The 26,688-nt window shown below is 38.1% G+C and overlaps 1 protein-coding gene across 1 annotated transcript; it reads left to right on the forward strand.

Moving 5' to 3' along the window:
• On the forward strand, positions 1-26,688 carry Has2 (hyaluronan synthase 2). Its single transcript, XM_005316195.4, has 4 exons — positions 1-262; positions 11,315-11,941; positions 22,243-22,344; positions 23,778-26,688. The coding sequence occupies exons 2-4, from the start codon at positions 11,315-11,317 to the stop codon at positions 24,705-24,707; spliced, it is 1,659 nt and encodes a 552-aa protein (XP_005316252.1). The 5' UTR covers positions 1-262; the 3' UTR covers positions 24,708-26,688.

Raw genomic sequence — 26,688 nt, forward strand, 5'->3', positions numbered from 1 at the left:
TTTTAAAAAAAGAGAAGACTGAAGTGCAACGGAAATAATAAAAAGAATATTAGTGAATTTCCTTTCAAAGTGGGAGAGTACTAAACATTTGAGACTCCCCCATCTTTTTTAAATGTTGTTTTTAAATTTCTTATTTTTTTTGGCCGGTCGTCTCAAATTCATCTGATCTCTTATTACCTCAATTTTGGAAACTGCCTTCCAGCGACCCTCCGGGACCACACAGACAGGCTGAGGACGACTTTATGACCGAGAGCTGAACAAGGTACGTTACACAGAGGCGTTTGGGTGAAGTATGAAGGTCCTCAGGCCAGGGACATGGAAGAAATTGTCCATGTGAATGTTAAAAAAAAAAATCAGTTTCTATAGAAAAGTTTGAGGTCTGAAAATTTCCAACAGATTGAAAATCCGAGAATATTTCCGATCAGTATCAAGTTTAGCAACATATCCGTCTTTTCCCATCCCTGCGGCTCTCGCCATAAATCCGCTGCTTTTTTGGGTACACAGGTAGCTTCTCTTGGGCAACGCTGTTTGTCCCGAGATGTACTTTTCCATTCTGCATCTTCTGGAGCGACAGAGGGACTCTGTGTTAGGAAAAAGAGAATTTCCACTGTGTAAGGAAAATGCATCCCGCACAGCCTTCCCTTTCCCCCCTGTCTCCCCACCCCTTCCCTCCTTCTTCTTTTTTTCCCACACACATTGTAACTGTCCTGCGGGTTTTACGGTTAAGCAGCTCGCTTTTTGCTTGGAATGAAAGGGTTAAGCGATCCCGGTTTCCAGCTCCTACAAGCTGAGACCCCCGAGAAGGAGGGTCCTCCGCCACCTCCTCGCAGCTACCGGCCTCACTCGGCCACTCCCCCTTTACCGAGCCTCCCCTCCTTTGCACTTCCCAAACCCCATTAAAGTGTCAGACTGGGTCTGTCCCTGCTCAGCTCAGCTCAGCTCCGGAAGCCTTACTCCGGCCAGGGGTCCCTGACGCAGGCGGTGGCACTCGCAGCTGGGAGCTGGAGGAGGGCGCGCATCTCTCCTCCCAGCGCAGCGCCGGCCCGCCCGCCGCCCAGGGCTGGGCGTGCGAGGGGACCGCGCGCTGCGCTCAGGCAGCTGCAGCGACCTAGGAGCCAATTCCGACGTGGCACCGAGCACGCCGGCGCTTCTTTCCCCAGCTGCAGCTGGGGGCACCGCTGGGTGGAGGTCTTGGGGGCGCCGTCCCGAGCACCCACAACAGGGTGGGGGCTGGGGGCCCACGGGAACCCGGGTGAAAGTGGGAGTGAAGCCAGAGGCAGAGTTGGGGTGGATAATCAACACCTTTGGCGGAATTCGTCACGCTAGTTCCCGCCCAGAGGGAGCCAGCGCTCTGAAATGGGTCCCAGTGAACAGGAGGGCGGGTCTGAAAGGAGGTTCTGTGTTAGGGTGCGAACCGGGAGGCTAGAGAGGCTGCTTCCTCTGCCCGAGGAAACGCAGGCGAGGGGAAACGGCGCTGAAAGGATCATTAAAGCTGGCAAGAGTGGCTGGGAGCAGAGAGGCGGTGCCTGGGGAGGAGGGCTTACAGGAACCCGATCTTATTTCAAGGCCTTAGGTGCCAGTTTCATCCAGAGCCTCTCCCTCCATCCCCAAACGCCATCGCTGAATTCTTGGACTGAAAGGCACTGGCGCGCTTCTGCTCCTGGGGGAGCAAGCTGCTATAGCCACGCTCCCAGAGGGTTTAGGCAAAAACCCTCTGGCACCTCCCTGCCCAGTTCCCCGCCCATTAGAACAGTGGCTGCCAAGTTGGTCGCTGCAGCTGCACAGAAATGCTACACCTCCTCAACCCTAGAGGCTGGGCTGGGATTGCCTTTGACGTCATGCCCAGGGGGAGGTGTGACGCAATAGGTAGGGAAGCCCTGATTGGTCAGGAAGGGCTTCCCCCTCAACTCACAGCCTGAGTGTCTGTAGACTTTCAAGTCAGCCTAGAGTAACGCGAAGCAAGCTGGTGGACGGGTTTTGCTGAAGACTGGGGAGGCTGGTAAGAGGGAGAAGGATTTTACTCCCCGATGTAGATTTCAAGGCAGCCTCAGATTTCTCACTGCCCTGGGTGAAAGCATATGATAATATGCCTTCGGAGGTGTTAAGCCGGATTGTGAATTTTTTTAAAGGTCATTCTAATAATAAAGTTTTGATGGTCAACGCATATTCATAGGTATGCTACAAGGTTTTTAATTAAAAAATATATATTTCTATAGAATGGGCAAGAACAGCTATTTATGCCCGTCAACATATTTGTAGATATTTTAGATTTTACAGAATTGGGTTGAAAAGAACTTTTGTTCTCCTTTTTCTTCCAATATGTGCAAGTTGACTCATTCATAAAATTAGTTTTACTACATACCTTTTAAACACTTAATAAAATTACATATACAGCGGAGATACTGTTTTTTGAATACCCATCCTCTTTCACGGAAGTTTTCCCTAGTAGCTTGGCTATTCTTTTTTTCACTTTCAATGAAAGTTTAATACCTTAAAATACCTATTTTGGCATGTATACTATATTGTGTATGCCTTTGCATTCTGAAAAAAAATTCCAAATTCTACATAATTGTTTCTGGATTAAATCTAGAATATCCTTTCCATTCTCTTTTTGCTTATATATTACCAGAGACAAATGCAGAGGAAAATGTATTGTAGGTATACTGGCAGATGCATGCTACCTGGATTGCTTATATTGTACCTAGAGTTGAAAACTTACTTTACATAGATAGTTATGAAGCATATAAAAATTCAAAGATTTAATAAGTTGGTGGCTTGCATCAAATAAAGTTATGACTCTCTTCAAAGAAAAGGAGATACTTAGTCAAGTACCTTCCTGGAAAACAGGAATTATGCAAGAAACCAATAAAAAGCTGTTTGTAGAAAGTAAATTAGCTTGGACATGATCATTTTTGTTAGGTCTTTAGGATATAGTACTTTTCTCTGCAGGATGTCTTTGTGAACTAAGATTTCTTTTAAAATGTTTTTGTTTCTGAAATTTTAAAACACATACCTTTTTACTGATGCATTTCTTTTTCTATTATTGGCAAGGCAGGAAAAGCACTTTGTCTAAGGATCAAGGTGGAGATCTGCTTTGACAATGTCTATCCGACAGTTATACATTAAACTTAAGATCAAATAAAAAGTCATTGCATTATTAGCTTCCTGGCTTTTTCATGAAGTGCATATACCCCATGTCTTCATTTGGGTTCTCCTTTTTTGCATGCATACCCAGATCATGTTCCTCTACAAAGCTGCCAGGATGAGCTGGTAGAGCAGCCTGGGGACAGCTCCACACTTTATTCCTTTCCTATCTGGCCGAAATCTGCATAGAATAAGTATCATCCCCTACCACATGTAGCCTTAAATTATTTAAGAATACATGCATATTATGGGCCCTGGGCTTTAACCCAGAGTCTTGCACATGCCAAGTAAGTACCCTACCACTGAGCTACATCACCTGTTCCCATTTAAGAATATTTTGAATGTTATCTATGTGGAATTCATAGGTATATACTGCCTTGCTTACAATCTAGGAAAATGTAATTGATATGAGTTGATTAAATATAATAAGTTTTATTTTTAAATTAAGTATTTATGAATAGATGTCTTTTAATGGAATACATTTGTATTTTAGGTAATTAAAAATTGAAATTAAATAAACATTAAAAAGTCAAATAACCAAAATTTCATAAAGCAAAATATGATATAGCTTATAAGAAATAATAGCCATTATTTATCACATATCTATGTTACAGGTCCCAAAGTAGACACTTTCTGTATATTGTATCTTATCCTAATTTGAAGAGAATATTTTGTGAAGAAACCTAAATGAGTTATGTGACTCATTCAAAGTCCAGTTTTAGTAAGGGATGTGGATGGAGTTTAATCCAAGAGTTCAGTATAATACCCTTGAACTGTACTACACTGCAGCTGGATTAGCTAAATTTTATGGGGTCTCAAATTGAAAAGAAACTACATCTGTTTGAGAGGACCAGAAAAGATTTCACACAGAGACTTGGCATTTGTGTTGCCTTTTACTGTCCATGATTTTGACCTACAAAGATAGTTCTCAAGATTCAATATGAGTAGTGAAGATACTCAGTGGCAGAGTACATACTTGCACATTTAATATAGTATGAAAATTTCATGTCAAATCTTTGGAATGTTCCCTTTATTGGTAAGTAAGTTAAGGATGATAAAGTTCAGGATCTAATCAAGCAGTTGGGAGTATTGGCATCCTAGGAGTAATTGATTAAAATTGATGGTGCAAAGAAAGAGAAATCTGAAACCTAAGGCTCTGGATGCAGCTACCACTGGTGTGATGGTGTGTTTAAAAGGCTTGTATCCTAATCCTGCCAACTTGATGCCAGGGTCTTTGCTAGTATAACTGCCTTGAAACTGTAGGCAGACTTCAAAGACAGGGAGAGGAGGACAGAAGAAGGAGAAAAGAAAGGGGTCTCAGTGCGCTGTATCCCAGAGGGCAAGTATTCTAATGTGAAGACTTTGGGGAGGGATTTCATGTGAGTATTTTTGTCTCAGATTTCTAGACAGGGACATTAGCAGAGGGAATCCACAGAAAGGATGTGCATCAATGCAAATGAGGCATGATGTCTTTGACTTTAACCCAGTGAATGCCAAACCAAACTTTATTGCACATTAGAATCTCCTGAGATTATAATTAATTCCTTTCAATTAACTTAGAATGTTGTTAGAGCCACATGTCAGGGACTTTCCCAAGTCATCAGGTAATTTGGATGTTCAGCACAATTTGAGAAATACTACTTTTAAATCTTTGACTCACTATGCCTTCCTAATCCACCATTCACAGGCAGATAGCCACCATGAGATTATGATTTATTTCCAAGAAGCTGATTTCCATTGTCTTTGCTGGTGTCACCTGAATATATTAATAGTCCCAATTCTAATTGTTCTCCTTATGGTACAGGCCTTTTTCCTGCTCTTTGCACACAACATAAGTTTATATGTAAAGAAAGCCTGTGCTCTAGAACTGGTTCTGTTGATGAGATATGATATCAAACAATGCTTTCATTATGGACAGACACATTCTTTAATGTCTTCCATCATTGTTTGTGCCTTCGTGTGCTTATATTCTGACTATAAGTTAGAACAACACTGACTTAGTCTTCAGTGGATTTGAAAATATAATGAGGAAGAGAGGAAGTACAAGTGCCCTTTAACTTCAGCTACTCTTCCTTTGGACTGAAATGTTAGTTTGCAACAGCAATAATACCCACAATAATTAATTTTTGAATGCATACATATTTCAAGTGCTTGACATTGTTTATGCTATCCTTCCTAGTTAGAAGAATCCTGTAAAAAGAAATTATTCCCATGTTAAAGATGAGGCAGTGAAGCTTAAAGAGTGGATAGGAGGAAGAATTTGCCGTCTACTCTCATCAGGTGGCAGTGATGAAGAGCACAAAAGTGAAATACTGAAGATAAACTCCATCCTGCTTATAGACACTCAGTGATGGTAGTAGCAGTTTTAAACTTAATGGGTCTTGATCATATATCTAAAAATTTTGAAGTTCAAAGATAATTAAATTGTCCAAGAACATATGACTTCTTCACAGAACCCTCAAGGTTTGGCTTAAAGTCAGTTTGCCAATATAAGGCAAGACTTGGGCTGAATCCATTTCTTCTAATTCCTAACTCTTCTAATTTTTTTCACCATAACACAGTTATTATTTGTTATCTAATCAACAATAGGTTAAAGGGATGGAGAGTTGGGTTCATTAGGTAATTGTCACTGATAGGACAATAATATAACCTGGGAAGATTTTAGGTATTTAAATGAGTTCCATTTTAAATCTCATCATCTGTTGTTTGAGTCAGTATGATTAGCTGCATTTTATAGAGGAAAATGAAGATGTCAGCTCTTATGGAACTTGGTCAGGGTCAACCAACTAATTAAAGAAAGAGTTAGGACTCTTTCCCAATTGAGTTTGGTTCTGGAGGCCAAATTCTCTGGAATAAGAGGTGGATTTTGAACACTAGTGTATATGATTTAAAAACTTTTGTTAGTCTAGTAAATGTTATTAAATTTTTCCAATTGAAAAGAAAACATACAGGCACACTTGTGCTTGAGTCATTAGAACCCAAATACCCCACAAAGCATTGTATAGATTAGTCAACAATACATATACCAGGGTAATGGACTGCAGGTTGATAAAAGAAGATCTCATTATTCCTCATGTCCCAAACACAACCCCTGAAATCATAAGATGGCTCAAATTGCAGCTCAAAATTTCTGTACATTGCTCTTGTGTGTTTTCTGTCTTTATTATCCAAAGGTTTTTAGGACTGGTTTAGTATTGCCTACAGCCATTCATATATATTAAGCAAGAAAGTATGGAGCTGTTTTTAAAAATGGTAATGGGGGAGAAAAAGTAAGAAAAACCATTGGAAGGGAGGTACCTTAAGGGCCTGGTTGACTCTCAGCATGTATTCAGTGTTCCTGCAGTGATGACAGGGATGGGACCCATGCCTACCTGTCTACATTGATTGCCTAAGTCCAAAAGAATTTATGCATTCATTTGAAATGCATTTATTGAGTACCTTCTATGTGCCAAACCCTGCTTTCAGTAGGTTTCAGTATAGGGACCTAATGGTTATGGAGACTTATAATTCCCTGTGTTCTGGAGAGTGCACAGGAACAAGTTAGAAAACCCAGCATGGCAAAGGGTGAGCATATGCTGGGGGTAAGGAGATTGCAGGGTGGGGGATTATTTTAGAAAGGAGTGGTAAACTGTGACCTCTCACAAGAGGGTCATCAGCCCTAATCTCTGCAGCCTTTCAGAGATGCTGATAAATAAATGGAAGAAGCACTTTATGAAAACTATGGGAACTTGGTTTTCACCACTGCACTAGGGCACTGAGAGCAGCTGTTGTTCTCCCTTCATCCAACATTTTGCTTTCTGGGTAATGTAAAAAGGTCAAGGCAGAGGAAAAGGCTCTGAGGCCCAATGACCCAAAGAGTCCCATTTGGGGTATATGAGCTAACAGCAAGGCTTTATATCTGCTCCACAGGTGGACGCAATGGAAACAGTAATGCCTTTCTTATGGTGAAACAGAATTTTGGCTGCTGGTATTAGAAGCAGAATTGCTGTTGCATAGATGGAATCGGCAGCTTCTTTTGAAACAATCCCCATGTTCCGTTAGGGTGCGCTCACATAGGAAAGTATGTGAGACCAGAAATCCTCTCTGAGCATTGGCTGGCCTAGGATCTGTATTTGAGCAAGTGCCCATCCCCCACTTTCCACAATAGCAGGGATACCACTTTCAAAGTTTTCCCCCAAACTCCCTTATACAACACCATTTTATTAGAACAAAAAGATGCTGCCTGTCATGAGAATTCAATTCTATTCAGCAAATATTTATCAAGAAGAGTCAGATGTTAGAATAGTATGTGCCCCTAGTATGGTTTTTGACTTTCGATAGCAAATTTACATACTCAGCCTCTTGGTCCCCTTGGCATATGCATATATTGTAACATGAGTGAAGAATATATTTGTCACCTAAAGCCACTAAGATTAAATAAGATCATGCTACTAAACAAAACAAAATGCAAAAAAATTTCTTCACTGACTAAAATCTACTAAATGATGAATGAATGTTATCAGCCATCATAACGAGGATGAGGATGATAGGAATGATAGGATTTCATTCATTCAACAGATATTTATTGAATGGTAGTAGTAGATAGTATAAACCATGCAATGTTTTATGTCTTTTGAGAACAGATGTGTGTGTGTGTGTGTGTGTGTGTGTGTGTGTGTGTATCTATTGACTTTATGGATCTTACATTACACTCTATTAAGCCATTCCTTACCTTGATTTCAGTTCTGTGGACAACAGAAGTTATTAAATAATTGGTGTCAAGTTCAAAAGCAATTTAAAGGTTAAATATTTTTTGATAAGCTCAAGACTGATAATGAGCAAAAATTACTTTTTCCTATTTTAAGTGTTTGTGGAATATAGATTTCTAAATAATCTTTCTGTCTCACAGTAAGCAAGCTCTTATGATCTAGCAGGGGGCTTTGTTTTTCCAACTTGACAGAAAAGCCATGTAGCCATGCTCCTGTTTTAATAGGAAAGTATGCTTACGAATCAGAACACATGAATCAGGGATTGTCTCACAAAGTCTTACACATATGGCGCCCATAGCTGTGAAATGACCCAGGGGAATAATAAAAGAAAAAACACATCCTGTGTGTCACTCCCTGAGATCAATGTCTTCACTCAGCAAAGCTGGCTCTAAGATGGGCCTTTTGCCCTTTAGGCTGTACTGAAATGCTGTGTGTCATACTAGGCCATGCTGAGATATGGAGCAGGAATATAAGGGTTCAATTTTAGTGACATGGTTGCAGTTCATTAGTAACTTTTCCCAGGCTTCAAAAGGACATCCTGAGGCTCCCATGATGTAAGAGGGTGTTCCCACTTTAGCAGTGGCCAGCAGATGCTATGTGACCACTCTCTGTGTCCACGTGTGCTGATAAAAGCAAGGAAAATGTGAATAATGGAAAAGAATGTCAGGCAGCTCTTTTGCTGGTGATGGTGATTTAAACACAAGCTAAATACACACTTAAGCTTCTGCCTGGCAAAGTGCTTTAGTCCCCATGAAATTTTTCACTCTTGTGAGAATGACTCATGTCTTGGAAATGACAAGTTCCAAGTCTGGTGCTCCCAGCACCTTCAGGCATTGGTTAACGTGCCCTATGGGAGGGCTCAGCACCCCGTCAGCTGTTTTAATTAAGGGGATGCTGTATTTGCTTGCCTTTCACCAAAATCTCACCATCTCACCCTTTTGCAGTAGTCTCAACTTTCCATTTGTGTTGAGGTCGCTTCTGTTAGGCGAATATTACACATATTACACAGTATGGTGTCCTATGCAGCTGCTAAAAGTGGAACACACATTTGTGCTTGTTTTGGACATTTTTAAAACAGATATGTTAAACTGTATTGTGTTTCTTTTTAAAAAACACTTTCACAAATGATTTTATTTTGCTATTCAGCACAACCCTGTAAAGAGTCTTTGAAAAACATTATTATCTACATTTAACAATGACAACAACAACAAACCTGGTTTCTAGGCTGCTGTGTATTACCTAGATTTTACTAGCTAGGGTAAACTAAACCCCCAAATGCACAACAGCAATCAGAAACAAATAAAAATCCAGAAATCATTTCTTGTAATGCAAGGGAAGTCCCCTGTCTGTGGGCTCACTCTCTGTCTCTCTCTCTCTCTCTCTCTCTCTGTCTCTCTTTTTCTCTTTCTCTGTCTCTCAGTGGTACTGGGGATTGAACCCAGGGCCCCACACATACTACTGAACTACACATTCAGCCGTTTTAATTTTATTTTGAGATAGAATATTGCTAAATTGACCAATCAAGTCTCAAAATTGAGCTCCTCCTATTTCAGCCTCCCAGATAGCTGGGATTATAGGAGTGCCTCACTGCGCTGGGCTCCGAGTTCAAGCAGATATCCTGATTCTTGGGAGATTCCCTTCTATAAGGCAATTCAAAAACCAAGCTCCATCATGGGACTCTACACTGCCCTAGATGTCGATGTGTGTACCCAGCCTGCAGAAGGGGTCGATTGGAGGAGGACATCCTCTCTCTTAAATGATGCACATCTCAGATTTCAGGAGGCTGGAGTGTCATGGGTGTACCACACAGTCTGTGCTCAGGAAAGAGAGGTATCACAAAAGCAGCCATGCTAATGTTTAGCAGAAGTAGAATGCATATCTCCTTAGGACCATTTTGATACATGAACAGAATGGGAATGTGTGAATGGTGTCTTTATAGAGCTGAAAAAATATGGTGGCTATGCAACTGTCAACAACTAGGATGATACTATATTTCTATGTGGATATTCAATTTTAAATTTTGATTTGGAGTAGGAAACTATAAATATGCATATCAAGCAAGAGGTTTTACAGAGATAAATCTTAGCCCCAGTTTCCACTTAAAATAACTTTTTTAGTTTTTAAAACATTAGTTGAGTCAAAGAAAAAGTTTAAGTACTAGTTATATACAAATAAGACAAATATCTAATTTTATATAAAGGTCCAAAGATGGGAACATTTAATCAATTATGACCTTATGATAGTCCATTCTTAGAAGAGGAAGAAAGAAAACTTCAAGGGGGAAAATGACATAATAGGTTTACCAAGCATCTTTTCTATGCCCAGCACTGGAAATTATTTTTGAAAAGAACAGAAAAATGGCTCTCTTAGCTTTGAGTTGTTCAAAATCTCATTTAAGAGACACATAAAATGTAGGAGAAAGTACAAAACTGGTTATAATTAAAAACTAAAACATGTTTTAGGTCTAACATCCTTCAGTTTTTAATAGTATGCACACTCACCTGTTAGAATTAAGCATGATGTTATTTCTTCTTGAATATATTCATTATTTCTACAAACACTTATATGTGCTTACTGTGTTCCACTAAGGTTCCTGATCCGCAGGATCTAACATCTAAGATTGATGGTGATAGATGAAAGGGATAGATATTTGATGTGTGTATCCAGTTCAAAATTACAAGGGCTTTGAAAAATATTGTGCAGAACACATAGGAGTAGAGAATTGTTTGTGTCAATGGGAGATTTGGGGTTAATCAAGGATAAACTTCCTCATTAACAGATTGAAAACAAACAAAATGAAGCTCTGAAAGTAAAGTTCAAACAGTTAATTGATGAGCTAGGATATGGTTTCTCCATCTCCAATCTCAGCCAGATACATGGAAAGGATGTAAATTGAAGGATTTGCTTTGGAAATGAGATGAAATTAGACATAAGAAATTTATCAAAATCTTCCATGGGTGTTGAACTTGTCAGTGTCAAGGAATAAAGAGATAAGCTGGTACAGGAAGAAAGATTATGCTGGGCTTCAGAAATTTTGATTCTATGCCTAGCTATGACCACATAGAGTACACTATAGTCAGAGAGGCTGACACATTAAAAACAATGTGTGTGTGCTGATAAAAGCAAAGAAATTTGTTTAATATATTATGGTATTTGTTTAATACATCTAGGTATTGGTTTAATACATTATGATATTTCAATAGCACCATTACTGGATTGGATTCTTGAGTTGTGCCAGAAGGGTGTCTTTAGCCTCATCTTGCAGATGAGCAAAATGGGTGCCGAAAGTCACATAGTAAGTGAAGGGAGTAACAGTGGTAGAACGTCTACATGCTCCGTGTAGTGCCCCCTCTTAACACCATGTGTATAACAAGCATGGGACAGGAATGGTTAACTGAGAGTGTCATTTGATTATATTGCAGATGCATTGTGAGAGGTTTCTATGCATCCTGAGAATAATTGGAACCACACTTTTTGGAGTCTCTCTCCTCCTTGGAATCACAGCTGCTTATATTGTTGGCTATCAATTTATCCAAACGGATAACTACTATTTCTCTTTTGGACTGTATGGTGCCTTTTTAGCATCACACCTCATCATCCAAAGCCTATTTGCCTTTTTGGAGCACCGAAAAATGAAAAAATCCCTAGAAACCCCCATTAAATTGAACAAAACTGTTGCTCTTTGCATCGCTGCATATCAAGAAGATCCAGACTACTTAAGGAAATGTTTGCAATCTGTGAAGAGGCTAACCTACCCTGGGATTAAAGTCGTCATGGTCATCGATGGGAACTCGGACGATGACCTTTACATGATGGACATCTTCAGTGAAGTCATGGGCAGGGACAAATCAGCTACCTACATCTGGAAGAACAACTTCCATGAAAAGGGACCTGGTGAGACAGACGAGTCACATAAAGAAAGCTCTCAGCATGTAACCCAATTGGTCCTGGCCAACAAAAGTGTTTGCATCATGCAAAAATGGGGTGGAAAAAGAGAAGTCATGTACACGGCCTTCAGAGCCCTGGGTCGAAGTGTGGATTATGTACAGGTAAGTCCCAGATTCCTGCCAGGGCAAACATACATTGAAATAAAGCAGCTTTTGTGTCTCTCCAGTCATATGCTATAGCCCATCCTTGTCCTGAACACAGTACTTCTTTCAGTTCATTTGAAAACAGTATAACTGTTGAAAGCACATTTTGAAAGACAGAAAAAAAAATTCTTGTAAAACTGTTAAGACTATCTATGAAAATGCTTAACTTGGGGTCATGTTCTTGGTTAGAAATCAAGATTATTTGGACAGGAGACCCTTCCTTCCCTTCCTGTGCCACCTTTCCTTCTCTGTCTCCTAGGTTCTGCCAAGTCAAATCCAACATCATTTTCCACACCCTTAAAAGTCTCCAACTCTTGTAAGAAAATAGTGTCCACCTAAGCGAGGGGTCTTGACAGAATCTGCAGGCTGAGGGAAGTCTATATTATGTTTTGTACACAAACTGGGAAAAATGGGGGTGGAGAGGATGATTTTGATTAAAAAGAACAGGGCATTCAAAATTGAGCTAGTAAGACAAGGAAAACAAAAACACGTTAAAAAAAAACAAAACTTAGAGCAAAATCGAAGTAATGTTTATTTCACTCCCCAAACAGCATTACCTCACTCACTCCAACTTGACCTTTGAAAGCATCTGTGATGATGTTTGCTTGCATGAAAATTAGGCAGACTGTGTCTCTCAGTAATTGGCTGGCAGCTCTCTATGGGGTTTCTCTTGTCCCAGTTCTCACTGAGGTTTCTTCTTTGGAACATTAGGAAGATCCCTGCGAATTTTCTAATTTTAATTTTCTGTAAATTCTTTAATTGGATTTTGGACATGAGATATCAAGAAGGAAGAAATATCACTGGTATAATAAGCTACTGGAACACTGCCCTCTTAAAAGTAAAGTCCTAGTTTTCAGAATACCCATTCTACACCAATTGTTCATAAATATAATAAACTGTGTCCTTGTTTTAAATTAAAAAAAAAATTTTTTTAAAAGGTCTTTATTGCCAGAAGTTTTAACTGTTGGATCTCAGAGTTACGAGAAGGGAATGATCATTGGCTTTTGAATCAATTTGCTGAGATCATAATCACAGCTATTACTAACTGATTGACCTTGCAGACCACCTTCCTGGGCCAGGGATATAGCTCAGTTGGTAGAGTGCTTGCCTTGCATGAACAAGGCCCTGGGTTCTATCCCCAGCACCACCACTACAAAAAAAAAAAAAAAAAAAAAAAAAAAAAAAAAAACCAAAACAACAACAATAACAAAACACCAAAACACCTTCCTAAGCATCAGTTTACTGGAAAGAATAAAAGCCATCTTAGAAACAGTTTGAAGAAAATTTTGTCAAACAATGTATTCCAAGTACTTAGCAAGAGTTGTTCATGATATTGTTAATATGATTACAACTTTTACTGTTAATATATTTATTATATATTCAGCTAGTCCATACTAAAAAAAATTATAGTATCTTTCATTTGTCCCTTAGGATTAATTTTCGTTTATATCTGAAGAATTTTGAGGTATTTCTTTGTCGATACCTATCCACATAGTAAGCTCTCCTCTGAGGAGTTGGCTGAGTTTCTCTCTTAGGTTTCTCCTGATTTCCAAAGGTAGAACTTTCACAAATGAGGTGTCTTCAGTTATTGCAGGACATTTAGGATCTACATATGCAGCTCTAGGCCTAGATGAGAGGATGGCAGGATATTCTTAAAGGCAGGCATATGAGAGGAACTTTGAGGATATGAAGAATGATGCTCTGTGCCTAAAATGAGGAAACATCTGTTTTCATATTTTGCCTTTAATTTTAGTTAAAACAACTGCTACATTTGTCAGGTCTAATCAAGAAATCTTTGTGTAGGTTTTTTTCTCTTTCTTTTACCTTCCCCTCCCGAATCCCCTTCTTCCATCACTCTTGTTTTGAATTTTGTTTGTATCCTTGACAACTTCACACTGTGCCTGTCCAGGAAAAAAGAATAATTCAAAATACGAAAGGTTAGAATAAGCTTCCTGTTGTAGCCCTGATCAGGCTTGAGAACTGTCCTTCCTTCAGGCTGATCCCCTCCAGATAGACTTACCCCAGCAGCTGCTATGAACTAGGCCCTAATGCCTCCTGGGATTCTCAGCCAGCTCCAAGCACTCCAACACATGCTAAAATCTTTTAATGTTCTGAAGCTAATAATTCCATCCTGCTATTCCTCTTCAAATCTCCTGATTTTGGACCATGCTTAACCTATAAAAATGGTAATTTCTTAAGGTTTAGACTACACACTTTGATCTTCTGACTGTCCAGGCTTCCAGAACTGCAAAGGGTTACATATTGATCAGTTGAGAAAGATTTTGTACACAGAGACTTAAAGGAACCTAACCCCGTGTTTCTGCTAGAAGCAATTTTTTGGTAATAGCTAATCAATCTTCATGGCAACTTTAGAGAACATAACTACCATAAATAATGATAATTAACTGTGTATAATATCTGCCTGGTTCCTGTTCTCTACAGAAAGCCTAAGCAACTGAAATGTTCTGAGGGCTAGACTCTAGAATTGATAATATTTTTTTTCTTTCTATTCTTCATGTCAGAGGAAAGGATTAACAGCATACTGAAATAGGAATGAGGAAATCTGAATTCCAGACCCAGATCTGTTCTTTATTTGCGATGGACTTGGCTCCAATTGCATCATCAAATGAGCTTGTAGAACACATGATCACTGAGATCCCTCCCAGCTTGGGATTCAACTCAGTACCATTTTATCTCCATTGACCTCTTGATTTTTTTTTTTCAGCAACATACTGGAGATCTGCTAGAGACGAAAACAAAGAGAATTATCAAAATTTCTTTTCATTTATTAGTTACTATCACGGCTTATCACTTTGAAGCTGCCCTTTCCCCAAATCTGGATTCTTGAATATAAACTCTGATTTAAGAGCTACCATTGTGGGCTTTCCAGATTTGTTTCTTTTGAATGAGAATTTCAAACATTTGGGAAAAAAAAAAAAGATGTTTCATGGCTCAAGACTTAAAAGAGTTGACAACATTTGGTTCCCCACTTTTCCTGGTGGCTTGTCACCTTCACTCTGCAGCTTCTGTAACTTTCACTCATGTTCAAGTTTTCTTAAAAATGGAGACTGAACAACCAATAACTTTTTTTTATTACTTTAATGCTTGGAAGAGATTATACGTTGACTAAAGGTAGGAATTATATTATAATGACTTGTATAACTCATTCTCTAAAGGAATGCTTATATCTTTCTATTTCCATTCAAGAAAAACACAACAGAACTGCCAAACTGCTTAGATGTGTGTGAATTAGAAGCTTTCTGTTGGCTGGATTTGAAATCCCATACCATAAGCCAAATTACTTTCAGAGATGAGCCTTTCATTGACATTTTTGATTATATCAGAAGTTTTAAATTGTGGGCAATATTTTGTTTCTGTAAAGGTTACTTTTTGTCCTTGTTTTCTGTTTTTTTCCCATGTCCTGCATGTATGTAGTCCCCCCCCAAAAAAAATTACCAGCCACATGTTACTACTCCTTTTCACCAGACTTTGAAGTTTTCAGGGTCTAGATTTTAAAAATGTTTGTTATCTACATTTATATACTTCCAAATCCAAAGATCATATTCCTGTTTGCCATGTCCAAACCAGGTGGAGCTGCTTCCCTCCACCATGTCCTTCCACCATGATGCTCTGCCTCACCTCAGTCCCAGAGTCATGGGTGTTGGCTGACTGCAGACTTAGCGTCTGAAGCTTTGAGTAATGTCACACTCTTCAAGTTCAATGCTAATGAAGAGATGCAAGATACAACGCATACTTATGTAAAGTTAAATGAGTCTAAGTATGCCATTGGCCACATGATGAGCTTTTGTAATGTAATAAAAAAAAAAAGTACCAAGACATGAATTGACGTGAACATACTTTATATACAAAGATAGGAAAAATTGTCCTCTACATGTGTAATAAGAATTGTAATGCATTCCACTGTCATGTATTTAAAAAAATAAGATCAATTAAAAAAATTCACAATGGTACATTCTAGGTCCAGAATAAATCATAAATCAGCTCAAACCACTCTCTAATTATTTTATTTCTTTTCCCTAATTAACAACACAATCTAAGCACTGTCTGCTCTAGAATTCAGCTTTTTGATATAAATTGGTTGGATGTTGGGTGAGACATTGGTTTCCTCGTTCTGAGTAAATTATTGCTTATTTACCATAATTAATACAAAGATACCTTCTCTCTGGACTATTGTCTTGAATTTGTGCCTTTGGTTTTGAATTTTCACTTCTTAGTACATGTGACCTACATTTATTGAGGATTTTTTTTATGAGTTAGCCATTATTAAGTGGTTTACAAGCATTATCTCATGAATCAACCATCCCTACCAATTAAGGAGATGGTATGGGTAGTCATATTTTTCACCTGATAGATGGAGGCTCAGGAAGATGAAGGGATGAGTACAAGTTAAGAAGCTAGTCTGAGTTTACACAGCTGGGAATTATGTTGAGAACCAGATCTATTTGATTCCAAGGTCTTGTATAGTGCTTTCCTTTCCTTCCTATGGTATGTTTACTCTGGTTTACCATTAGGAGTTCAGGGAGAGTAGAGCTATCTTGGGTTTCCTAGTAATTAACTATTTGTAAGGTCTTGGGGTTCATTTGTTTGTTTTTTTGTTCTGGTCCTTACCCCTTTTTCTTAGAGAAATTGCTAGGGATGGATGAGCAGAATATTCTTTTATTTTGGATAAGTTGTGTGGCAGGGACCAAGAGCAAACTGCAGACACTCTAAAAATAGACTCACAAGGTCAAAGTTAAGATGAAGGGTCAAGGTTAAGATGAAGGATCAAAATGAAGATGAAGCTCAGGTTTAAGAAGGGATTGAGACTTATAACAGGAAAAGGGTGAAGCCAGTAGCAACATCCGTGGTCTTGATTTGTTTTCAACCTGTTTCCTCACTGAAGGCAGTAGGAGGAATAAAGATTTCCTCTTGCTACATTGGCTTTCAGCGTTCTTTAAAGTAGAATGAGTGGTAGAGAAGGAGATCCATCAGTCAAGCTGAAAGAAAAGATATTTTTTAAAAAATGAATCATGGACACATGGTATTTTAGACAGGGTCTTAGAATTTGAAAGGTATTGGATGGAGCAAATAGTAACATTGTAGAGAACTTTATTGGGATTGCTGTGAGGTAGATGAACTTTTAATATTAGTGAGAAAATTTGCAATGGATAGTTTCATGTTCCTTTTACTGATTTTCTCCACTGAGACATATATTTGTGGTAATGATTACCATGATTCTTTAGACTTAGATTTGTTTAAGAAGTATAAAAATTTAAAGGTCATCACTTTATACTAATGGGATTCTACTCTACAGTCCTTTCTAATTCACAAAGTACTTTCATATGTGGAGTCTCACTAACGCACTATGATGGTGGTACAGGGTTTGTCCAAGGTTATAGACATTGTAAGTTATGGGACTTAATATTTTAATTTAGGTTTCTTGATTCTGTGGGCATTAAAATAGGCAAAGTCTAAAGAAAACCTGCATAATAGTTTATTAGTGAGGCTCAGTGGTGCATGTCTGTAATCCTACCTACTTATGAGTCTGAGGCAGAAGAATCCCAAGTTCAAGGCCAGTCTGGGCAACTTAGTGAGACCCTGTCTCAAAATAAAAAATAAAAAGGGCTGGGGTTTTAGCTCAGAGGTAGAGTCCCCTTGTGTTCAATACCCAGTACCAAAAGAAAAGAAAGCAAGAAAAAAGAAAAGAAATAGTTTATTAATAGCCTATTCTTTATTTTTAATTTTTAAAATAATATACTTTTTTAATACTTTATAGCACAAGAAAATAGAGGCAACTTTAAAAATCCTAGAATTAAAATTGGGGCTTAAAACATTTAAACTCGCTGTTATTTAGGATATTTATTTTCATGGTACTAGGGATTGAATTTTAGGTGCTCTACACTTGAGCTATATTCCCAGCTCCTTAAAAAAAAATTGGGACAGTATCTCACTAAACTGCTCAGACTAACCTAAAATTTTCAATTCTCTAGCCTCAGTTTTTGAGCAGCTGAGAGTACAGGCATGTGCCACTGCCACAGAGTCTGTATGGTGGCTGTTATGTTAATGAAAGTAGATTATTATTTTGAAACCAGGGTTGGCAAACTTTGCTTATAAAACAAATAAGGCTAGAATATAATTAGGAGGAACCAGCCACTTCAGTTTTAACCTGTAAATATTCGGCTTTGCAACTGCTCCTCTTTGCTGTTGTCCTGTGAAAGCAGCCATAGAGAACATGTAAATGAGTGAGAATGGCTAGATTCCAATATAATTTTTATGGACAGTGAGGTTTGATTTTCATATAATTTGAATGTGTCATAAAATATTCTTTTGATTTTTTTTTTCAGACTGCTTAAAAATATAAAGACATTCTTAACCACTAGGCTATATCAAAACAGGTGGCAGGCTGGACTTGACCCAGTGGCCAGCCCCTATTTCCACAGGGAACTAAAGGGAGGTGTTAACTCTTGGCTAGAACAGAATAGCTGGAAGAGCACTGGTCATATGCTTTTTTTTCACTTGATTCTGTGGATAAAACTGAGATGCCTGGTTCTTTCCAATAATTTTATCTTGTCATTTTCCACTCCCTTTACTCCAAAGTTGTGACTTTGCTTCATTTCCAAATCTCCTAGTAAAAAAAAAAATCTTTCAACAAATTGCAGTGATACTCTCAGTGTGGCCAAAAAGACTTTTGATTTGTTCCCGGTTTCCTGTATGCAAATCATGTCTGTCATTTTTCCTTATGTGAAGTTCAATTCTGCATGAATTGGTGTGTCTCCCACAGATTCTAGCCCAGAGCTGAACAGCCAACATTCATGAACGTGCACACTTGTTATTGGTGAGGAGGTAACTAGATATTTTGTCTTTGCGGATTTTAAGGGCCAAGGCAGTGTTCTTCACATCCTACTAAGCAAACGTCACTGTGTCCCTGAATATACATGCTTTTCCAGACTGGCAAAGACTGACTTTCCAGTTGGCATTCAGTCATCAAATAACATCCAGGAATGGAAATTCTTTAAAACTCATAACTCCTCATAGAAGAAACCTCATTCTCAGGAGACTTCTGAGAGCTTTCCCTTCTAATGCATTTAGGTCAACAAGGGAACAGTCTCTCACAGGACATTTGGCACTTCCCTTTTGGAAACAAGGAGGGGCACAGGCCAATTTTAATATGCAGAACCTCAGAGGTTTGGTTCAAGTGTGGTCATTTCAAAGAGGCTCTTTCCCTGCTTGCTTGGGCTCCCAAGCAGGCGGAGTTATTTGAACACTAATTCCAGATTGCTCCTTTCCTGTTGTTTTTAGACTTATTTTAGCCCTTTTGGTTTTACCTTTCCCAGCTTAAGTCAATAGAGGAGGGTGTGGCCATGAACTTGGGAGGCTGGGTTCTAAGGTGGGCTGGACTTCTGCCTTCACCTTTCTCTACCCTTACTGCAGGGCTCCTGACTGGCTTGAAGCCATGTACCAACTGGTGATAGACAAAACACAGGAGAGGAAAACATCTCTCTCAGATCACTTTGTGTAGTTCCTGAGGCTTGGGATAGCTGGATTTAAAACCAAGTGCCAGTAAAATCCTGTTTTTGAAAATAAAAAATTAATGCCTACCTTTTTTCTAATTTTCCTCCTTAAGATAAAGAGACTCTGCTGAACCTAAATGAAATGCCAAAAAGCAATAAATAGATTCTTGTTTTAAAAGTGAGTGCTTCTAAATAACCAGACTAAAAATTTAAAAATACAGGAGTTAACCCCCAAATTGCCATACTTAAATCTATAGGCGTGATAAGTTCACTTTTTATTACTGAATGTCCCATATACTCCTTAAATCCTTAAATTCCAATAATGCACTTAAATCAATCTTTTCACCAGCATTTTTCATTAATGGAAAACTTTACACACACACAAAAAGCCATGAGTAAAGTTAAGAGTGGTACTTTTAAAAAATTTTGTGATTCCTTAGCAAATAATATGAAGAATACATTCTACATTTACCTAGTATCTTCTTCAACCTTGAGTCTTTATACAGTTATACACTGATTTTTTTTTCAATGTTGACTTTTTATGGCAGAGTTTGGAGAACTGTTAAGATAATTACTTTTGATTATAATTATAGTCACGTGTCACTTAATGACAGGAATATAGGCTGAGAAATGCATCACTGGGTGATTTCACAGACATCATAGAATGCACTGGCACAAACAAAGGTGGCTACAGGATCATTAGAAAATCTTATAGACACACGGTAAAATGTGGTCAGTCTTTTAACAAAGTATTGTTAATGTGGCACTTGATTGTAAATAGTCTAAATCTTGATTCAATTCAACTAGTATAGCTGGACCTGGTGGCAGAATAATAAAAAAAAATTAGCTAATATTTTATGCCAATCGTGTCCTTCATTGTTTGGCTGGCTCATCATGTGCATTCTGATCAATTTATGTTTGTTAGGACCTTGGTGCATTCAACAGAAAAAAATACTATGTCCAATTAGTAAATATTCCAGGGATAATGTCTTAGTTTATTTTCTGTTTTCATCACAGATTATCTGGGACTAGGTGATTTATAAAGAAAAAAATTTATTTAACACACCGTTTTGGAAACTGAGAAGTCCAAGGCCATGGCAGCAGCACTGGCAAGGGCCTGTGAGCATGTGCAAGAGAGACGGAACACAACAAAATACAAGGGACACCCTCTTTTTCTTTTTCTTTTTTTAAAAAATTTCTTTGGTATCAACCTGCTCTCACAGTAACCAATCCAGTTCTGAAAGAGCCAGAGCTTATTGAGTGAGGATCAGCCTGGTCCTGAAAAAGCCATTGGTGTGTGAGGGCTCTGCCTCTTAGAGGTCCCACCACCTCTCAACACTGTTCTGTTAGGATTCCACTTCAACATGAGTGCTCAGGGGGACAGACAGTTTCAGATCATAGCAGATAGGAAGATGGGGACATTTTTTCTCCTAGTTCTGGTTTTCTCATATGATATGGAGGCAGCTCTGTCCATAAATTTAGCCCACCGGGACTCTGCCACCTGACTTCCTCCTTTCCTGGGAGAAGAGCTGTGCCTTAATCTAATTGGTGAGTGTGGAAGGAGTAATGGTTTACCCAGCTTTCCTTTCTACCCTGTGTTCTGGGATGGGGCTGCTAAAAGATACGGCATCAGTCAGACCCTTTTGAAGGGGCAGAGGAGGCAAGTCCCACTTGGACATTGTGAGAGACTGGGTCCAGTGCTGAGGGACATGATTATGACCCTCCTTCTTCACACAGAGAAACCCTATTCTTCATGTCAGCCTCATAGCTGTACAGGTAGCAATATGGATTCTCTAATCTACTTCATTATTCATTTAAATTTCTCACTTGATTTAGAAGTCAGGCCAGAAGGAAAATTACTATTTATAACCTTCCTCACTTTGGCCTCTGATAAAAATGACCAGTAGGGGTGCACACATTTAGAGGAATTCCAAAAATCTTAACTTTAATTGTGTAGTTGGTTTGGCTTCATCATTGCTTGTTATGACCTTTATAAAGATTGTTTTTAAGAGTAACAGTTGACAGTTCTAGAATAACCCATGGTGATTTATATCTGCTTTTAAACCCTGAGGCATAGAAGAACAAATAACACTCTAGAATAAAAAGGTTTTCTTAAGGTCACATGAATTCCCTTCCCTTTGCAACAAAAGCGGGTATTTGCGAGCCCAAGTGGTATGGGCACTGAACGCTCTTGCTTTACAACCATACAATCACCTGGAGGAGACCTGCCTTCTGTCTCTCAATCAGCATATTAAAATGAAATGGTGGGTGGGGGCTCCACTAAATATATCTTCTTTTAGTCCAGTTGGATAATTTTATTATTATTATTATTCAAAACTGAGAGACAAGTTTTTCAATTTTTATTTGAGGCAACTGAAGAAAGACATCTAGGGTGACTAACCATCTGAGTTTCCCTGGAATGGAGTGTTATCTGGGACAGGAGACTTTTGTTGTCAAAATTTGGAATATCCCTGGCAAAGTGAGAAAAACCTGGTTAGCCTATAAATTATACCCAGCACAGTATTTTAGCTCTTCTATCTAGCAATGTCACTAATTTAAATATCGAACTTTCTGAAAAGTCAACTCTTTGCATTGTCCAAGATATAACAAGAATAGCAGATTCTTGTGATACTTGTCCACTGAGGTCTTGTGACAGTAAGGCTTAGGGCATAGCATATATGCCTAATTTTGACTAAAGTGCACTCATAGTTCTTTTCTTTAACTCATTTTCTTTTTTCTCCTTTGCAGGTGTGTGATTCAGATACTATGCTTGACCCTGCTTCATCTGTGGAGATGGTGAAAGTTCTAGAAGAAGACCCCATGGTTGGAGGTGTTGGGGGAGACGTACAGGTGCATATAGCTTCATTTTTTAAAGAAGACACTTTTAAAAACACTTTCTTTCATCAATCCATTGAATACATATTTATTATTCCGTGCCAGGTATTGTTCTTGGTGCTGGACCCATTAGAATGTGCCATTTCAATGTCTCATTTCCTATCTAAATTGAAATGACTTATTATTTTTTCCTTAGTCATGGGGTATCCCTTGTGTTTGTAGTAACTGATAAATTATATACAACATAGCATAAATGTGCAATGATTTCCACCATATCTCCTGGGGTCACAAGTTAATCTTCAGTGTTCTGCTAAAATCTGATATTGGAATTCACTTAGTTATAGAAGTAAAGAAATGAAAATATGGTTAAAAAAATACTTCTCTATTTAAAATCTGGCCAATGTGTGGTTGATTAAAATACAAATTGGAAAACAAAGGGAGAAAATAATTGCAACTCAAATGTGTACTAATAAGGCAAAGAAACAGCAGGTAGGTATTCCAATATAAACCATCATTTACTACCAGTAGAAAAACAATTAGTGAAAGAAATATTAGTGAAGGTAAGTTTGAAATTTGCAGAAAGGAAAAATGAGTATGCGAAGATGTGTGAAGATTAAAACACATGGGGTTAGACTTTAACAAAAGATGAGAAGTATATGGATAATTATCCTTAAAATTTAGATTTTGTGTTGCTGTGTAACCCATTTTGTGTATGCATGTTCATAGAAATGGTGAAAACAAATTGTTTTAGGAAAAACAAAAAAATAGACAGATGATACAAAGGAAGCATGAAAATCCAGATAAAAAATGAATAATAGTGAGACAGTGAAGAGCATTTAGATATATCACCAAGAAAAGACATAATTTTCAATAGACTTTATGTAAAGCATTATTTCAGGACTCAGATTTTATGAGGAGGTCAGAGTGAATTCTTATTTCATTGGCATTACAAGACAATATGGAGAGCAGGGAAGGAAAACTGACAGCCAGGGATTGGATCAATTAGAAATGAACCAGAACAGGAAGGAGCAGGACTTTAAAACCTTCACACCTTAGATGATAGGAAAGAATTTATGGAGGAAGCAGTTATGGACTGAGAACTAAAGCCTAAAAAACTCAGAATTATATCAGAACAGCTGGAACTAGTAACAGCAAAAAGAAGACAAGAATAATGTAGTTGAAGAAAATGGTCACCATAGAAGAATACACACACATACATACAAACACACACACACACACACACACACACACACACACACACAGGTCAAATTAATCTAGCAAAACAGAAGACAAAATTAACTATGTCAAAAAGAGGAAGGAAGCCCAAGTAGGGGGATAAAACAACAAATCTCATGCTAGGTAGTCATCTCAGTATGGTTCAGGTTTTCTTGGCATTTTTAGCTAAAGCATACATTTATTTATTTATTATTTTATTTTCCTCCTTGCAGATTTTAAACAAGTATGATTCCTGGATCTCCTTCCTCAGCAGTGTGAGATACTGGATGGCCTTTAATATAGAGAGGGCCTGTCAGTCTTATTTTGGGTGTGTCCAGTGCATTAGTGGACCTTTGGGAATGTACAGAAACTCCTTGCTGCATGAGTTTGTGGAAGACTGGTACAATCAGGAATTTATGGGCAACCAGTGTAGTTTCGGTGATGACAGGCATCTAACGAACCGGGTGCTGAGTCTGGGCTATGCAACAAAATACACAGCTCGATCCAAGTGCCTTACTGAAACGCCTATAGAATATCTTAGATGGCTGAACCAGCAGACCCGTTGGAGCAAGTCCTACTTCCGGGAGTGGTTGTACAATGCCATGTGGTTCCACAAACATCACTTGTGGATGACCTACGAAGCCGTTATCACTGGATTCTTTCCTTTCTTTCTCATTGCCACAGTAATCCAGCTCTTCTACCGGGGTAAAATTTGGAACATCCTCCTCTTCTTGTTAACTGTCCAGCTCGTGGGTCTCATAAAATCATCTTTTGCCAGCTGCCTTAGAGGAAATATCGTCATGGTCTTTATGTCTCTCTACTCAGTGTTATACATGTCCAGTTTACTTCCTGCTAAGATGTTTGCAATTGCAACGATAAACAAAGCTGGGTGGGGCACATCTGGAAGGAAAACCATTGTTGTTAATTTCATAGGACTCATTCCAGTGTCGGTTTGGTTTACAATCCTCCTGGGTGGTGTGATTTTCACCATTTATAAGGAATCTAAAAAGCCATTTTCAGAATCCAAACAGACAGTCCTAATTGTTGGAACATTGCTCTATGCATGCTATTGGGTCATGCTTTTGACACTGTATGTGGTTCTCATCAATAAGTGTGGCAGGCGGAAGAAGGGACAACAGTATGACATGGTGCTCGATGTATGATCTCACATTGTTGATGTTTGCAGGCACACAAGCAGACACACACAACACCTTAGTTCCTCCAGGGGCGCTATAGTAATTGTGGCATCAGATGATGCCACCAAAGGAGACATATCACTGCTGCTGCGACTTGAACAAAGACATTTTTATGGATTATTTTGATTCTGCCAAAGTAAAATGATACATCAATAAGAAGAAATTGAAATTAATCTGTTATTTCTATGAAAATGGGATGGATTCTTTGTTTATGCACTTTTTCCTTACCGTGCATCTGCCTGACAGTGTTTGCCCTATATACCTCACTAGCCATGCTTTATGTGGGTTATCATGGAAGAAAAGGATTTTGGAAACTCAAGGAAAAGTTCTTTCAACCTATACGACCTAACTTATGGACTGTTTTGATAGCTAATTTTTTTAGGAAGGATTTCTCTTCTTTTTAACTCTACCAAATGAAATGCCAAAGGAAATGTCGAAGGCCGTTGGCTGTGCTGTATTTTGATATAACTGTACTGTGTTTTAAAATTTTGTATGCTGATTTTAAAAACAAATTTTGCATATTCTATATTTTACTTTTCTGCCAAAATACACCTGTTCTTCCTTTTTTTAATAAAAATAAATTCTGAAAAAAATCATACTTAAAAAAAAAAGACTTGCCCAAAATGTGAAGCTTGGTTAACTGATGTTCATGATAGAAAGAATAAAATATTTCTCGTATTCTGTACCTTTTAAAAATTGAATAGTTTGTTTCTGTGAAAAGAATTTAAAATCTTCAATATTCTAACTTTTGGTTTTCATTTATTTTAGAAAAGGCCAATATATCTGTTCCACTTTGGTAGTAAACATACACACTTATGTGTGTATCAAAAGAATTCATTGAAGAGCAAGGTCCAAGGGTAGAAAAGTGCAAGTTTTTCTTCAGGTAATAAAAAGGGAATGCTAGTCCTTGAAAGAAAACACGAGGCATTCAGCACTGGACAAATCATGAATATCAAAGAGGAATAATTCTAGCTATGTTTTCCCAAACCAAATAAAATGGAAAGTGGAAAAATTATCTGAATAATTTGGACAAATGTAACGCAGTTCTTCAAGGTCCTGTTTTATAACCTGAATGTACCAGTTCCTATCTGTACATTGAACATTTTCATCTATTTTTTTTGAATTGGTCATTTTGCATTATGTATTAATATGATGTTTACCCAGGTGAACTGGATAAATTATAACAAATATAAAACTTACAGATTCAAAATTGGCAGATTAAATCTCTGTGTCCTTCTACTTTCCAGGGAAGACTTTTTTTTCCCCTGAATTATTCAGATAATGAATGGCCTCATCTCTCCTGTTCTTGGTCTCCATAAAAATGTCTGCACAATAGAAATGACAGCAAGATCTAATAAGACTATCAAGAATTGGCACATATAAAAGCTGATGAACCTGATACTCTGAACTTGACCAATTTAGTTGCTACGGGGCCTCATTTGTTCAGTTTGTCTTTTACATGATTGATCTTGAGTTGTAGTTGGTGCTGTGTACACCTGTGTTGATGCACAATCAGAACATGTGAATAGTTGAATAAAAAGCACTGTGGTGAAGCAGAGATAGTGAAGAAGATCAAGCAGAGTGCTCCTGTCTTTCTGCTTCCCTTTTATGCAGATACCTAGTACAAATATCCTAAGAAAAAAAAAACTGCATGTTCTACCTACCGAGTATAAAAAGGTACATTCACCTTCTGAATCTCAGACTCTCACGGATTGGAGAGCCTGTGGGAAACAAACACACCATGCCAATAATTAAGACTAAAACTTGAGTTTGCCTTTTTAACTATTTATGTTCTAAGTTAAGCTTTGATAACATTCAAATGTCAAATTCTCTCATTCTTAAAAAGTTGAATTAATTGCCTGTATTTATTTTAGCAATTATTCAATGTATTTCCAGTATAGGATGTATAGTATAATTGATTTTTTGTAAATAAAATATTTTTGATAAA

This window comes from Ictidomys tridecemlineatus, chromosome 7, assembly GCF_052094955.1.
Source record: "Ictidomys tridecemlineatus isolate mIctTri1 chromosome 7, mIctTri1.hap1, whole genome shotgun sequence".
NCBI lineage: Eukaryota > Metazoa > Chordata > Mammalia > Rodentia > Sciuridae > Ictidomys > Ictidomys tridecemlineatus.

Bases quoted from the DNA above. Each gene is read 5' to 3' on its own strand.
- Has2 (XM_005316195.4), top strand. From the start codon at position 11,315: ATGCATTGTGAGAGGTTTCTATGCATCCTGAGAATAATTGGAACCACA. The intron at 11,942-22,242 runs GTAAGTCCCAGA...TCTCCTTTGCAG, and splicing joins GAAGTGTGGATTATGTACAG to GTGTGTGATTCAGATACTAT. The intron at 22,345-23,777 runs GTGCATATAGCT...TCCTCCTTGCAG, and splicing joins GTGTTGGGGGAGACGTACAG to ATTTTAAACAAGTATGATTC.